At 33.8% G+C, this 17,160-nt stretch overlaps 1 protein-coding gene across 3 annotated transcripts in view; it reads left to right on the top strand.

Moving 5' to 3' along the window:
- Positions 1–17,160, top strand: part of ZNF461 (zinc finger protein 461) — a 147,491-nt gene that overhangs the window by 3,252 nt on the left and 127,079 nt on the right. For all 3 annotated transcript variants that reach the window (XM_073226255.1, XM_073226254.1, XM_037013845.2), the window contains 2 exons: positions 9,205–9,331; positions 10,137–10,232. In XM_073226255.1, the coding sequence (XP_073082356.1) occupies positions 9,205–9,331; positions 10,137–10,232 (223 nt within the window). The remainder of the gene's footprint in view (positions 1–9,204; positions 9,332–10,136; positions 10,233–17,160) is intronic.

The raw sequence follows: 17,160 nt of genomic DNA, 5'->3' as shown, positions 1-17,160 counted from the left end.
TTTATATCCATTTAATCCTGTTGACTTTTGATTCATGTATTTTGAGTCTCTGTTATTAGGTGCATACACATTTATGGTTGTTATGCTTTCTTTATAAATAGATGCTTTTATCATGATGAAATGCCCCCTTTATCTCTGGTCATACTGTTTATTTTGAAATCTATTTTATTTGATGTTAATATAACCACACTAGCCTCCTGATGCTTACTGTTTGCTCAATGGTATTGCTGTTCATTTGTAAGTGGAAATAAAACTACAATATTTAAAAAAATAAATAAATAATTTATATGGTACAAGGCTTATGACTTAAAATACAGATATATACATATATATATGTGTGTGTGCATATGTGTATATATATATATATAATGAACAAAATAATTACATGATAAAACTAAGACCAAAGAGCAAATACGTCTTAACAGTAAGTATATATGAGCTTTAACTCACCTATTAAAAGAAAAAGGTTTTCACATTTTAAAAAACTCACCTCTGCATCAGACACTTAAGTATTTCAGTGATTCAGAAAGGTTAATAAATGGATGAGCAAATTAACCAGGCAAATGGAAACTAAAAGAAAACAGAACTAAATTAGTCCACATCACATCATTAAACATGGCAAAGAAGGGCACTATATAATCTAAGATGTAAACTTAAAAATGAACATACAATGGTTATGATATGCATGTGTCATATTACAGCAGCAAGTTTTCTAAATAAAGCAAATAGGAAGCAGGCTTGCCGGCAGAAGAGGACATTAATTAACCCTCTCAGCCAAAGTTAGTCCAAGTGGACAAATCCAGTAAGGATACTGAAGTAGTCAGTCACATACTCCATCAAATCTACCATATTGAAATCTATTAAATTTTAAATTCTGTGTCCAGTAATAGGGATTATGCATTATTTTCAAGTGTCCATAGAGCATTCAGAAAATAATGACAAAATATTAGGCCGCAGTAAAGTAGAAAAATTAGAAATGATAATGTTTTCTATTTTCCTGCTTTCTCATAGACTAATCTTGTATTTTTTAGTATTCCATTTACTTCCATTATTTTTAGTGTTCTATTTATTTCCATTGTAAGATTATTAGCTGTACTTTTTTTTACTTGTTTACTGTTTTAGGGGATGCTCTAAGGTTGCTCTAAAAATAAGACTTGCTCTAAAAAATAATCAAACAGTAAGTTATTACAGTCTTCCAGTAATTTTATACTTTACATATAATGCAGAAGTCTTACAACTGGATACTTCCATTTCTCTTTTCCATCTTCTTTGCTATTGTTGTCATATATTTTATTTCAAAAATACATTTAAACCACATGTACTTTTTTTTCCTTAAATGGTCAGTTATCTTGTAAGGAAATTATGAAGTGAAAACAATATCTTTTTTTTATTTACCTCTAAATTACTATTTCTGAAATTTCTTCTCCTCTGTGAATAGAAGTTTTTACCTAGTAATATTTTTCCAATTTCCTTCAATATTTTTTGTAGCACAGGTTTGCTGGTAAAGAACCCTTTCAACTTTTGTTTCTCTCAGAAAATAAACTTAAAAATACCTCAAGCTTTATTTCACCTTGATTTTGAAGGATTTTAGTTGGACATAGAATTATGGGTTGACAACTTTCAGCATTTTAAAGATATTGTTTTGTTCTCTTCTTGCTTCATTGTTATTAATGGGAATTAATCTTTGATTCCTATTGTTGTTCCCTTTGGTGCCATGTGTCCTTTTGGTGATGGTGGGAGTGTCTGGCTGCTTTTAAGATATTTTCCCTTATCCTTGGTGTTCAGCATTTTGATTATATAATAAGCATAGGTATAGTTTTCTTTGTATTTATGTTACTTGGGGTTCATTGAGTTTTTTGAATCTATAGTTGCTATTTATTTCTTTACCAAATTTTGAAAACATTTTGGCTAATGTTTCTAAAATTTTTTTCCCTATTGTTACTCTCTTCTGAATCTCTAATTACATGCATATTGGATTTACCATGTGTCGTAAATAACTATGGCTCTATTCCCTTTCTTTTCCCCAGTCTTTTTTTTCTCTCTGGGCTTCAGTGGGTGATTCCTACTGACCTACCCTGAAGTTTATGGATCTTTCCTTCTGTTGTGTTTAATATGCTACAGATCCTATCCAGTGAATTTTTTATTTCACCAGCTCATTTCTCAGTTTCAGGATTTGTTTTTTGCTCTTTTTAAAAGCATGAAATTTTTCACGTCTTTGTCTACTAATTTCAACATCTGAGTCATTTGTGGGTGTGTTTTTATTAAATGATTTTTCTCTTGAGTATGTGTCACTTTTTCATTTCTGGTAATCTTTTATTGTGTATTCAAGATTGCATTTTGTTGATTTTGACTTTGGATTCTGTTAGTCCCTTCTGAAGGAAGAAATCAGCTGTACCAGATGATTACACATAATTATACATAACATAAAGCATGTACTGGAAACAAGGTACTGATGCATAAATAGATCAAGGAAACAGGATAGAAAAATATAGAAATATACCTACAAATGGTAATTTAACCTATGATAAAAGTGATATATCAAATCACTTTTGAGTAGGTTAAAGATAAACTTTTTTATTGAGATATAGTTGACATGGGAAATTATGTTAGTTTCAGGTATACAACATAGTGGTTCAATACACATATATGTTATAAAATAATCATAGTAAGTCTGGCTAATGTCCATCACCACACAGTTACAATTTTTTTTCTTGTGATAAGAACCTAAGGTATACTCTTTTAGCAACTTTCAAATACACAATACAATATTAACAACTATAGCCACTGTGCTGTACATTATATCCCAGAGCTTGCTCCTTTTTTTTGTTTTTTTTTTATTAAGGTATCATTGATATATAGTCTTATAAAGGTTTTACATGAGCAACATGTGGTTACTACATTCACCCATATTATCAAGTCCCCCTAACATACCCCATTTCAGTCACTGCCCCTCAGTGTAGTAAGATGCTATAGAGTCACTACTTGTCTTCTCTGTCAGAGCTTGCTACTTTTATAACTGGAAGTTTATATTCTTTTGACCACCTCATCCATTTCACCCACCCACCTCTCCCCACCTCTGACAACCACCAGTCTGTTCTCTATAATTCTGCTTTTGATTTTTTGTTTTTAGATTACACATGTGAGATCATACAGTATTTGTCTTATTTTACTTAGCAACAAGTTCCAGCTGTGTTGCAAATGGCAGGGTTTCCTTTTTATGGCAGACTAATATTCCATTGTGTATATATAAAACATTTGCTTTATCTATTCATGCATTGGTGGATTCTTAGGCTGTTTTCACATCTTGGCTATCACAAATAATGCTGAATGAACATGAGGGTACTGATACCTTCTCAAATTAGTCTTTTCATTTCCTTTGGATAAATACCCAAAAGTGGAACTGTTGGATCATATAATAGTTCTTTTTAATTTTGTGAGGTCTCTCCATACTGTTTTCCATAGTGGCTACACCAATTTATATTCTCACCAATAGTACCCTAGGGTTCCCTTTTCTCCATATCCTGACTAACACTTGGTATATCTTATCTTTTTTGATAATAGCCATTCTGACAGGTGTGAGGTGATAATATCTTGTTGTGGGTTTGATTTGCATTTCCCTGATGGTCAATGATGTTGAGCACTTTTTCATGTACTTGTTGGCAATCTGTATGTCTTCTTTGGAAAAATATTTGTCCAGATCCTTGGCCCATTTTTTAAATTAAGATATCATTGATATACACACTCTTATGAAGGTCTCACAAGAAAAATGATGTGGTTACTACATTCACCCATATTATCGAGTACCCCCCCCCCATACTCCATTGCAGTCACTGTTCATCCCTTGGCCCATTTTTTATTTATTTATTTTTTTTATTTTTATTTTTTTTTGAGAGGATATCTCTCATATTTATTGATCAAATGGTTGTTAACAACAATAAAATTCTGTATAGGGGAGTCAATGCTCAATGCACAATCATTAATCCATCTCAAGCCTAATTCTCGTCAGTCTCCAATCTTCTGAAGCATAATGAACAAGTTCTTACATGGTGAACAAATTCTTACATAGTGAATAAGTTCTTACATGGTGAACAGTGCAAAGGCAGTCATCACAGAAACTTTCGGTTTTGATCACGCATTATGAACTGTAAACAATCAGGTCAAATATGAATATTCGTTTGATTTTTCTACTTGATTTATATGTGGATCCCACATTTCTCCCTTTATTATTATTATTATTATTTTTAATAAAATGCTGAAGTGGTAGGTAGATGCAAGATAAAGGTAGAAAACATAGTTTAGTGTTGTAAGAGAGCAATTGTAGAAGATCAGGTGTGTGCCTGTAGACTATGTGTTAAACCAAGCTAGACAAGGGCATTAAAACATCCACGGATGCAGAAGATTTCTCTCAAAACAGGGGGGGTGAGGTTCTAAGCTTCACCACAGTTGATCCCCAATTTCTCACCTGATGGCCCCCCTGCGACTGTGCCTGTCTTAGGTTGTTCCTCCCTTGAGGAATCTTACCCGTCTCTGGCTAACCAGTCATCTTCCAGGGCCATACACGGAGATGTAAAGTTGGTAAGTGAGAGAGAAGCCATATTGTTTGAAAAGGTTAGCTTTTTACTTCTTTGCAGATTTATGCCCTGTGGCTTCTATGCCCAGCATTTGTCTTGAGGTATCTTTACTACCTGGAGGAATTATGATACTCGGTAAATTCGATATGAGGCACGAATTCTATTTAAAGGTTATAATTAGGAAGGAAGAAGAAAAGCTATAGAGGTAGCAGATGAAAGAAAACATGGGAGGATTGATTATTTCTTTGACATATCTTCTTGTAGAGTACCTTAAGCATGTATAGGTTTTAAACTACTAACTAACTTGCGCACACACATTAATATAATAGGAATACAGTTACATAACCAAAGCAGATCTACAGTTACCAGCCATCTCCAGTGAAGCCAAGAAAACCATTTAGGCACCCTAGGCATTTGTGAAAATTTGTCTATGATATGATGGATATTGTCCAACTGTACATGAACAGTCTGAGAGAAATCAGACAAATTAAAACAACATTCCTGGGAACTGTTCACATCCCATATTTCTTTTAACCCTAGATAGTCTGTAGTTGTAAGATTTTGGAGCACTACAACTTGCACTTCTCCTAATTCTTGGTTGAGTTCCAACCGTATAGATCCAGTCAAATTTGTTGTTTTACTGTATGCACAGGGCAGCTTAGATATCTCCTTCTTCATTCCAATGGCAAGTCCAGGAAACGGTGGGATGGATGCAGCTACAACTGCAGCATTGCCTGTCTTCATCAGTTTCTTACAGTTTTCAGTGTGTAAGTCTTTCACCTTCTTGGTTACAGATGGACCTTTGAACAAATGCTATATGATTTCACTTATGTGTGGAATCTAAAAACAAAACAAGACAGAAATTGACTCATAAACACAGAGAATGGACTGCTGATTACCATTGGGTAGAGGGATGGGAGGATGGGTGAAATAGGTGAAGGGAATAAAGAGGTATGAACTTCAAATTATGAAATAAATTAGTCATGGGGAAGGAAATATAGCACAGGGAATATAGCCAATAATGTATTTTCTCTGCATGTTGACAAATGGTAACTATACTTATTTTGATGAGCATTTGTTTATGTATAAATTGCCTAATCACTATGTTGTACATCTGAAACCAATATAATATTGTATATCAACTATATTTCAATTAAAAAAATGAACCTTTGATGAATGGTGCTGGATAGCTCGGTAGCCATTTTGGAAAAAAAGATGAAGCCCAGAAGATAAAGCCCAGGCTTTACCTTATCTACCATGCAGGACAACCTTCAAATAAGTCGAATGATATGATTACTAGAAATGCAACCTTAACATTACTAGACTAAAATATGAGGGAATTTCTTCATGATTTTGATGTTAAGAAGGTCTTTCTAACTAGTACTCAAAATCCAGAAACTAAAAGAGAAAAGATTAACAAATTTGAGTACATAAAAATACAAACTACATGGCAAGATTGGGTTTTGAAACTAGTAAGCAAAGCCAAAAGAAAAGTTACAAAACTCATGTACATGAGGATTTACAACTCATGTACAGTCAAAGAACATATTAACTAATTTATAAAGAATTCTTAGGAAAAAAACAAACAGCACTGTAGGAAAAGGGTCAAAGGACATGAACAGAGAATTAACAGAAAAAAAATAAATAAAAGGCCCTTATAAAAATAAAAACACTCAACTCATAATTCAGGACATACCAATTAAAACTTGACATACAGTTTTCCCTTTATTAAACTGGCAAAAATGTTTTGACAAACACTGCGGGTTGGGCTGTAAGGAAATGATACTATCATGTATTGCTGGTGTCCAGCAAAATGATCCAACTGCCGTGGAGGGCAATTTGACATCATCTACCAAAATTGCACATAGATTTTCTGTTTCAACTCAGCAGTCTGACTTCTGAGACTTTCTGTTATAAATGTACTTGTATGTATACAAAATGAAGTATTACCAGGAGTGGTCATTGCACCATTGTTACTGGTTATTGCACCTACTTGAGATGTCAGGTATCTCAGGGGAAATGGTATTTTCAGGGGAAGATGATTAATCAGATTTTGTTACAGCAAAAGATTAGAAACAACCAAGTATCTATCTATAGATATCTGGTAAATAAACTCTAATAAATAGCAAAAAATGGACGATTTATACCTATAGAAAAATAAGGAGGCCATTAGCCTTAGGATTTAATAAGTAAAAAAAGCAAGCACAACCATGTATATGTTATAGTATTTGCCTTTTATGTACAATTGTGGAAAATAATATAAACATATATACATGTATTTGCTTAAAAACACCGGAAAGACATATAAGAAACTTAGAAAATTGCTCATTTATAAGGGTTAAAAGGTGGGAGACAAAATGGACAGGACAGGGTGGGGGTAAGACATCTGAATATGTATCTTTTTTGTTCTGAACCATTTAAGAAAGGAAAATAAAATACAAAAGTAAAAACCCCCCATCATGAAGTTTGATAATTTTCACTAGTTATAGTCAGCTACATAGATACAGTGACAGAGTAGGAAGAGGGTTGGATTTATCTAGGATTCAGGCTTTGCTAAGCAAATATGAAATGAGAGGGTCAAGGCAGTTCATACTGAGAGTGGTAATGAAGGTGGGTGATTAGTTGAACATAGAATTTAAGTTGGGTAAGAAGGTATGAGTGTTGTGAGTAACAATGTGAAGGTGACCAGAGAGGATACTTGATATTTTGAAGATGTTGTGGTTACTGCTAATGATAAGGTCTACGGTAGTGACATGAGGAGTGAGTGAACTAGATTGGAAGAAAAGATCATTGAAATAGAGAAGGGGTTAGGGACATGGGAGGCCAGGATAACAGAAGGAAGGAATAGGTATGTGGATATTTGAAATCACTGCTAATTAAGATAGGAATAATATTAAAGGTAGGGACTTTGAGCCAGGAGCTAAAAATTCCTGAGGGGCAGAAATCTGGATGTCAAATCTCTGCAGTAGAGATCAGTGCATGGGATAGTCTGATAAAATAATGACATTAGATTTTGGAGAAGTAGGGACAGTTGTCTGCTACCGGCAATAAGGAGTGGGAACTACAGTGGTATGAAGATTGTAGGACAGAAAACAGCCACCTACTTGAGATATCAAGTATCTCTGGGGAAATGGTGTTTTCAGGAGAAAATTATTAATCAGATTACACTTGGGAAATCTTTATAAAAACTCCTCCACAATTTTGACTTTTCCAAGCTGTCATTATGGGAATTTGTGTAGGGTGATCTCACTGGGTGGAAAGACCTTTTGCTTTTTGAAGCATTAGGATTTGGTGGGGTTATGGTTGGTGCTTGCATATAGAAAGATCAAAGGCCTTACCAGGTATAGATGAGCACCAGTTCAAAGTCAAATTTTAGATTGAACTGGCTTAGGTCACATCTCTGTGAGTCTGGCTTATTCTACATCAGTACTCCCTAATTTAGGAACTGGAACACAAAAGGGGAAGAGTGTTGGATGGTAACAGGTAAGATGTCCCAAGTGCAAGTGCAAAAACTAGAATGCTGTATCTCTTAGAAAAGACCTTAATAGATTTTGTCCACCCCTAGAAGTCCATGCTTCTGAGAATGATTAAATCTCTTGTTTGTTAAGACCAAATGTTATGCCACCAATTAGGGAAAATGATGTTAAATTACTGTTGCTGCATAACAAACCACCCCAACACGTAATAGATTAAAACAACAACAATCTTTTTTGACTCTCAAGTCTGCAATTTGAACAGGACTCAGTAGCTCCTGTTCTACACCGTGTCAGTTCTGATGGCTTGAGTTGAAGCCGGATGATCCATTTTCAAGTTGGCTCCCTTGCATGGCTTGCAAATTGTTGCTGGATGTTGGCTAGTTGCTCAGCCAGGGCTGTGGCCTGGGGGCCTTGGTACCTTTTCACATTATCTGTTCCACAGGCTACTTGGGCTTCTTAGGTACGTGGTGACTAGGTTCCAAAGAAGAAGTATTCTAAGATAGACAGAGTGACAGAAGACAGGCATTTTTATAATATAACTTCAGAAGTCACATCATCATTTCTGTTCTGATCTATAAGTTGAGTAAGTCACAAATGTTCTCTCAGGTCCAGGTTCAAGGGGAGAGGACATAGACCCTATTCAATGGTATGGGGCATGTGAAGGTTACATTGAAGAATGTATGGGATGGAAGATGCTGTTCTGTCCATCTTTGGTAAATTTTACACTAGATATTACCAAAGAATTTGCATGAAAATTAAAATGCTTATGATGTAATAGTTATAATGATAAAGAAAAATCTTTAAGCCCTTTTTCTCAAGATGGAGATCTTTGTAAGGCATTCTGGAAAGATAAGAAATTGCCTACCTATTTAAGCTTAGTTGAGAACCTCTACTTATTTTCTTAATTTCTAGAAATTGATTAGCAGATTTTCACCCTATGCAAAAGGATGAATGTGCATAAATTGAGTTTTTTATGAACATGTAGGCACTCTGCCACAGCCTAAGTTCTTTTTTGACCCATGTCATAAGCTTCCAACCTTAGCTTATATATTCACTATACCTTCTCTTTCCTGTATGTCTTCTTTTAGCACCTATTCTTTCTTTTGAAAAGTGTTTTCTTAAAATTTCAAGAATAGTACCATGATTTGTCATTTTAGGGGTTGGTGATGTTCAAAGATGTGGCTATAGACGTCTCTCAGGAGGAATGGGACTGCCTGAACCCTGCACAGAGGAATTTGTACAAAGATGTGATGTTAGAAAACTATAGCAACTTGGTTTCATTGGGTAAGTTTATCTACTTCTAATATTTCAGAATCTGTTTTTTGGAATTTCTGCCTTCTCCAATATGAATTTTAGGGCTACCTTTCAAATAAGTAGACAGATTTTCTCTTTGTGTAGAATTGAGCACAGCTAGATAGAGGTACCTTCATTTTCCCCATCCTCACACCTTCCTCTGGTCCTTCTTATAATTGACTTTCTTCCTTGATGATTAAGGAGCAGAACTGGAGTTCTGTACCATTAAAGCATAACATGGTCAGAGAAACTAGACTTCATCTTTTGTCACTTGCACGGTACTAAACCTGCAGGTGCACTAGCATAGGTTAAAACTAACCACATGGATCCTGACTATGAAGCTCTTTAAGCCTTCCCAGTTAATGTAGTCATGGGGCTGGGTCAAGAAATGTCATTTACTGTTTACAACTCCAATGAACACTGTTCTGTTTCCTTCAACAAATATATTCTCTTTTAAAGAATATGCATTTGGAAGTTACATTCTAAGAACTTTGCATTTCCAACATAACATTGGAAAATACCTGAGAATAAGTGTCTCAAAAAGCCTCTTATTTTCTCCTAACTGAGTAAACAGAGAAAGCTTACATAATTTAAATACCATTTTATCACCTATTTGCTTGCTTTGTTTCTTATGATCCTGAGTTAACCTATTGAGTATGAATTTTTAGTCCTTTTGTAGACCTTATCAAGTACCATTCTGTCCTGTAGTTTGTTTTTTTTAATCAATTCTGAATCACAATATTTGGATACTTTCATTTCTTTCTCATCTCCATTTTCTTTTCCTATAACCAACCAGGACTTTCTATTTCTAAGCCGGCTGTGATCTCCTCATTAGAACAAGGGAAGGAGCCCTGGATGGTTGTGAGGGAAGTGAAAGGAGGCCAGTGTTCAGGTGAGTGAGCAATGGAGGAAGGAAGCTGTTGCAAGGAGAAGGCCAGCTGGTCAGGCTGTAGGGCTGGTAGGGTTATTTTACACAGGGTAGTTAGGGAAAACCTGATTTCAAAACATACTGCAACATTACAGTAATCAAACAGTGTTGTAGTGGCATAAGGACAGATGTACATGTGAATTGAATAGATTAGAAAGGCTGGAAATAAACCCTCAGAAATATGACCAAATGCTTTTAGACAAGAATGCCAAGACCATTCAGTGGAGGAAAAGACTGTATCCTTAATAAATGGTGTTGGGAATACTAGATATCCACATGCAAAGGAATAAAGTGGGATCTTTACCTTCTGCCATTTACAAAAATTAATGCAAAATAGATAAGAACTAAAGGTAAGACTCAAAACTATAAAACATCTAGAAGAAAATATAAGGGAAAAGCTTTGTCATCGGATTTGGCAGTGATTTCTAGGATATGACACCAAGGTACAGGTGACCAAAACAAAAATAGACAAATGGGAATATATCAAACTTACACATTTCTGTTCATCAAAGGATACAACCAACAGAGCATTAATTTTTTTTAAATTCACAAATGTTGCTTTGTTAGGTAATGGGAATACTTTTTTAAAGTATTATAAAAACATTTTTAATCTCATGGGTCAAGAACATATGAATTGATATTCTAATAGAGTATTTAGAAAAAATTGAGATTAATTAGAAACTGGGAGAGTTTAAAGAAAATGACTACATTGAGGAGGTAGAGATGGCAGAGGGATGATTGGGAAGGAAGGAGGTGATCCAGGAAAGTGTAGGGTCCTGGAGTCCAAGAGCAGGTTCTTCTACAGGGTAGAGGGCTTTGATGATGTCTCTGACTCCTTAGTGTCCAAAACTGTGAGAAAGTATATTTCTGTTGTTTTAAGCCACTCAGTTTGTGGTACTTAGTCATGTCAGCTCTAAGGAATAAATACAGAGGGGAACCATGGAAAAATTATGCATATGCTTCTAAGTGTTATGTTTTCATTTAAATATTTCATTCTTTTATCAATGTTTGATGCCTAGCCAGGCCTTCCCTTTTGCATACATGTGGTGACTTCTTTTTTTAAACATTTTATTTTGAAATAGTTACGGATTCACAGGAAGTTGCAAAGAGAAATGTATAGGGAAGTCCCATGTACCCTTCCTCCAGCTTCCCCCATGTTAACATCATACACAACTATAGTACAATATCATACTGAAAAGTTTATATGGGTACAATCCATAGAATTTATTCAGATTTCACTTGTGTGTATGTGTATGTATAGCTCTATGCAGTTTTATCACATACAGCTTTGTATCACCACTGCAACAGTTAAAATGCTCGATAGTACCATCATCACAAGACTCTGCTTTTACCTCTTTATAGCTACACCCATCTCTCTCTTCCCTTTTCCTAACCTTTGGTAACCACTAATCTGTTCTACATCTATATAATTATACTATTTCATGAATGTTACATAAATGGAATCCTGTAGTACATGACCTTTGAGTTTGGCTTTTTTTCTTCTATTCCATATATGTATGTATAGTACATGAATGTAAAGAATATACATATTTTGTATAAATACATATATATATTCTTTACATTCATGTAAAAATTTGTACATGAAAATATTTATATATACATGTTTTTATATGTTTTTATACATATATGTGTTTATATATGTATACCTTTCACATATATGTATATAACATATATGCTCCTTACAATCATGTAAAAGTTTGTAATGAATATAAGTCTGAGATAAAGCTCAAGCATATAATTGCTAGGTGTTTTGGTAAGCCCATTTTTAGTTTTGTAAGGAACTACCAAACTATTTTACACAGTGGTTGTACCATTTTATATTCTCATACAGCAATGTGTGAGTGAGTGAGTTTCACTGAATCTTAGCCAGCATTTGGTGTTAGATCTGTTTTTCATTTTAGCCATTCTGATAGGTGGGTAGTGATACCTCATTAAATTTTTAATTTGAATTTCCTTAATAGAAAATTTTATTAAACATCTTGTGTTTATTTGCTATCTGTGTGTCCTCTTCAGTGAAATGTCTGTTTGTGTCTTTTGCCCACTTTCTAATTTGATTGGTTTTTTAATGTTGAGTTTTAAGTATTTCTTGTATCTACACAGGCCTTTGTTGGATATGTGACTTAAATATTTTCTCCAAGTCTGTATTTTGTCTTTTAATTCTTTTAACAGGGTATTTTTCAGAGCAAAAGTTTTTAATTTTGTTGAAGTCTTAACCTATCCATTTTATATCTTATAAATTGTGAGGGGTTTTTTAGTTTTTGGGTTTTGTTTTTTAGTTTTGGGTATTTTTGGCTGTCAAGTCTGAGAACTCTCTCCTAGTCCTAGGTCCTGAAGATTTTTTCCTACATTCTTTTCTAAAACTTCCATGGTGGTACATTTTTCGTTTATGTCTGTGATCCATTTTGAGTTCATCTTTGTAGAAAATTTGAGACTTTAAGTCGGGGTTCATTTTTTGGTCTATGGATGTCCAATTGCTCCATCACCATTTATTTAAAAAATATCCCTCCTTCATTGAATTGCTTTTTCAACCTTGTTAGAAATTAGTTGGGCTTACTTGTGTGGCTCCGTTTCTGAATTCTGTCTTGCACCGTTGAGCGCCAGTACCATAGCTTCTTGATTATTGCAGTTATGTAATAAGCCTTAATATCGGAAAGAGTGATTCTTCCCTTCCACATTACTTTTCAAAATTGTTTTACTATTGTTATTACTATTGTTATGCCCTTTTCCTGTGCATATAAATTTTAGGATAAACTTGCCTGTGTGTACCAAAAAACTTGCTTACATTTTAATGGGAATTATGTTAAACCTATTCATGAAGTTAGAAAATTAGTATCATTGCTCTATTGAGGCTTCCAATCTGTAAGCATAGCATGTTTCTCCAAGTATTTTTTTCTTTGGTTTCTTATTAGCATTTTATAATTTTCATCATACAAAATCTGTACATGTTTTGTTAATTTTTTACTTAGGTATTTCATTTTTGGGGAGAGCATTTTTAAATGGTACTGCATTTTTATTTAGTTTCTACTTGTTCATTGTCAGTGTATAGAAATTCAGTTGCTTTTGTATGTTTATCTTGTATTCTTTGATGTTATTCAACTAACTTATTAGTATTAGGTTTTTCCTTATAGATTCATTTTTATAGAGTAATTATCTGCAAATAGATAGTTTTATTTCTTTTTTTCCAATCTATGGCCTTTATTTCTTCTTCTTTCCTTATTAGACTGGCTAGAACTTCCAGGGCTATGTCAAATAGGAGTGGTAAGAATGGACATCCTTGCCTTTTTCCCAGTTTTAGAGGGAAAGGTAAAAATGGTCTTTTACCATTAAGTATGATGTTAGCTGCAGGTTTTTTTGTAGATAATTCTTTATGAGGTTGAGGAAGTTCCCCTGTCTTCCTAATGCAATGAGAGTTTTAAAATCATGAATGCATGTTAATATGATCATGTGATTTTTCTCCTTTAGTTTTTTATATGATGGACTACATTGATATATTACATTGATTTTTGAATATTGATTGAATTAGCCTTTAATACCTGGAATAAACCTCACTTAGTCATGTTATTTTATTCTTTTTATTTATTATTGGATTTGATAGGTAAAATTTAATTGGTGTTTTTTTCCATCTAAGTTCATGGGAGCAATTGGTCTGTAGTTTCTTTTTTGTGCTGCCTTCATTTGGTTTTGGTATCAGAGTAATAATATTGGCCTCATAATGAAAGTTGGGAAGTGTTCCCTTTTCTTCTGTTTTCTGGAAGAAATTGTGTATAACTCTTGAGAATATTTGCCAAAATTTGCCAATGAAACCGCTGGACCTGGAGATATCTTTTTTTTTATCTTTTAAGTTATAAATTCAATTTCTGTAATAGTTTTGTAGAACTATTTATATTACCTATTCATCTTGGCTGAGTTTTGGTAGTTTGTGATCTTCAAGGAATTAGTCCATTTCTCCTAAGTTGTCCAAGTTATGAATGTAAAGTTTTATGTGGATTACCTACATAGTAAATATTATATATTCAAGTATATAAAGAATATATATATGTACTTATAATCCTTTACATTTTTTTTTCTTTGAGACTTTCACCCACAGATTATTTAGTGTTATTTGAAGACTTTTTTATTGACTTTCTTTATTGATTTATGGTTGGATTACATTATGATCTCATATGAAATTTCAAGGGAGCAGTTTTCAAGAGTCTTCCTTCCTCGGACACCAGTTGTGATTTCAAGGGTTCCCAAGAACACCCTTAGGTTTGATAATTCACTAAAGGGGCTCATAAAACCCACTGAAAGCTGTCATCTTCAGAGTTACAGTTTATTACAGCAAAGGATACAGAGTTAAATCAGCCCAAGGAAGAAGTACATAGGGCAGAGCTCAGGAGGGTTCCAAACAGGGAGCTTCCAGTTGTCTATGACTGCACTGGGAGAGGAGAAAAGTGCTAACTTTTCCCATCAACTTTCCCATTTTAATAGTATTCATGGAGTGATGCCAAATAGGGGGAAGTTCAACGAAGCCTTGATATCCAGAATTTTTACTGAGGCTCCTGGTTGGCTGCCCACATGGTTGACCTTTACTTTCCAACCTCTCAGGAAGGTAGAGCCGATACCTTTAGTCTCCAGTCTCTCCAGAGGAAAATTGATGCCATATGGCTCAAAGCTTCTATCTTAAATCCCATTGTTAGGTTGTCTGATAGCCATGGCCCCCAGGTAAACAAGGACACTTTTTTGTAGAGATCACTTTCCTGGAGATAAAAACAAAAGCCAGACCTCTTTTTGTGTAAGGTTAAATTATTAACTGTATATCACAGAACATATTCTCTATGACTTTGATTCTTTTAAATTTAAGTTTTGCTTCATGAACCAGAATATAGTATTATTGGGGAAATGTTCAATATGTGCTTGAATGCGTTGTATATTCTGTTTTTGCTGGGTGGCATGTTCCATAAATGTTGATTACATCCTATTGGTTGACAGTCTTGTTCAGTTCTTCTGTATACTTGCTGATTTTCTGTTAGTAGTTCTGTCAATTGCTGAGAGTAGGGTATTTGAGTCTGATATTAGTATAGTTATTTCTACTTTCTTTTAATTAACATTTACATGATCTATTTTTTCCCATCCTTCTGCTTTCAACCTACTTACATGATTATATTTAAAATGAGTTTCTTGTAGTCACCATGTAATTGGGTCATGTTACTTGTTCATTTTGGCAATCTCTGTCTTTTAATTGGTGATTTAGAACATTTACATTTAAGGTAATTATTGATATGTTTTGTTGTTTTTTGCTGGTTTCCTGTTTCTTGTTCTTCTGGGGTTTTTTGTTTTGTTTTCTTTTTTGGCTTACCTGTGAGTTACTGAGACATTAAATTTTAGAGTTCCATTTTGATTTATTGATGTTATTTAATATATTGATTTAGGTTTTTTTGTTTGTTTGTTTAAGTCTTAGTGTTTGCTCTAGGTATTTACACATACATATACTTAACACAGCCTGCTAGTGTTGACATTTTACCACTTTGAAGTGTAGAAACCTTACATCCATTTAAGGTCCATTTACGTTTCCCTCTTTTTCAGTATGATTAGGGATTTATTTTACATACATTCATCACCACATGAGATAATGTTATAATTTTTGCTTCAACCATAAAATAGAATTAAAGAAACTCGTGAGGTAGAGGATAGTCTATTATGTTTATTTCTATTTTTGCCATTCTAATGTTCTTTCCTTTTGGAAGGTCTTAGTCTTTCATTATTTTCTCTGTGTTGAGGGAGCTTCCTTTAGCCACTCTTTAAGAGAATATAGCTCTCAAATGGGTTGCCTGCTTGTTTTCTTGTTTTACTAAGCACGTCATATCTAAATAATGTCATATAACATTTGCTCTCAAGTCCCTCTAATTGTTTCCCATCACATTTAGGAAAGGATTCTTATAATGGTCTGTAAGACCCTATATTCTGTAATCAAAACTTGTAGCTAAAGCCATATTTATAGGAAAATTTATGGCCTTAAGTGCACATAGAAAAAAAGAAATTCTTAAATTGAATCATCTAAACATCTACATCAAAAAGTTAGAAGAAGATAACAAGCTAAAACCCAGGAAAGTTAGAATAAAGTAAAAAATAAGGATTGACCAGAATAAATGAAACAGAAGCAAATATATATAATCAAGAGGATTCCTGGCAAGACTGAGTGAGAAAAACAAACTCTCTTCCCTGTAGATTAAATGCTAATTACAAAGAAAAAGTTACAGTGGAGAAAGTTGGCAAACATCCCCCTAAACTAAGTAGTCAAAGGTTACATCACCAATAGTGGGACAGGATGACATTAGGTGCCTCCTTAAGTGGTACTCTGAGAAGGATATATCACTAATGCAATAATCCTCCTAAAAATGTATAACCTGAATTTAATCAGGAGGAACCATCAGACATTCCAATTGAAGGAGGAATGGCCAGTATTGTTAAAAAATACCAGTGTCATGAAATCCAACGAAAGATTGAGAAACTTTTCAGATTAAAGAGAAATATAATGTGATGAGTTCATGAATCAGGTGAAAAGGACAATATTGGGATAATTAGTGAAATATGAATACAGAAATATATGAGATAATAGTTTATATGAGATAATCATTTTAGGTCAGTGTAAAGTTTCCTGAATTTATGAAATATAAAAGAATATCCTCATTCTTTGGAAAGATAAACAACTATTTATGGTAAAGGGACTTAACATAAATGGAATAATGAGGAAAATATGGCAAAATATTGACAACTGGTGAATCTAGGTAAATGGCATATGGAAATTCTTCTGCTATTCTTGCATTTCTTCTGTGAGTTTAAAATTAATTCAAGATAAATTTCTATTTAATAAAAGAGAGAAGGCACAGAT

This window comes from Manis javanica, chromosome 17, assembly GCF_040802235.1.
Source record: "Manis javanica isolate MJ-LG chromosome 17, MJ_LKY, whole genome shotgun sequence".
Taxonomy (NCBI): Eukaryota; Metazoa; Chordata; class Mammalia; order Pholidota; family Manidae; genus Manis; species Manis javanica.
This window is presented reverse-complemented; position numbering and strand designations above follow the sequence as displayed.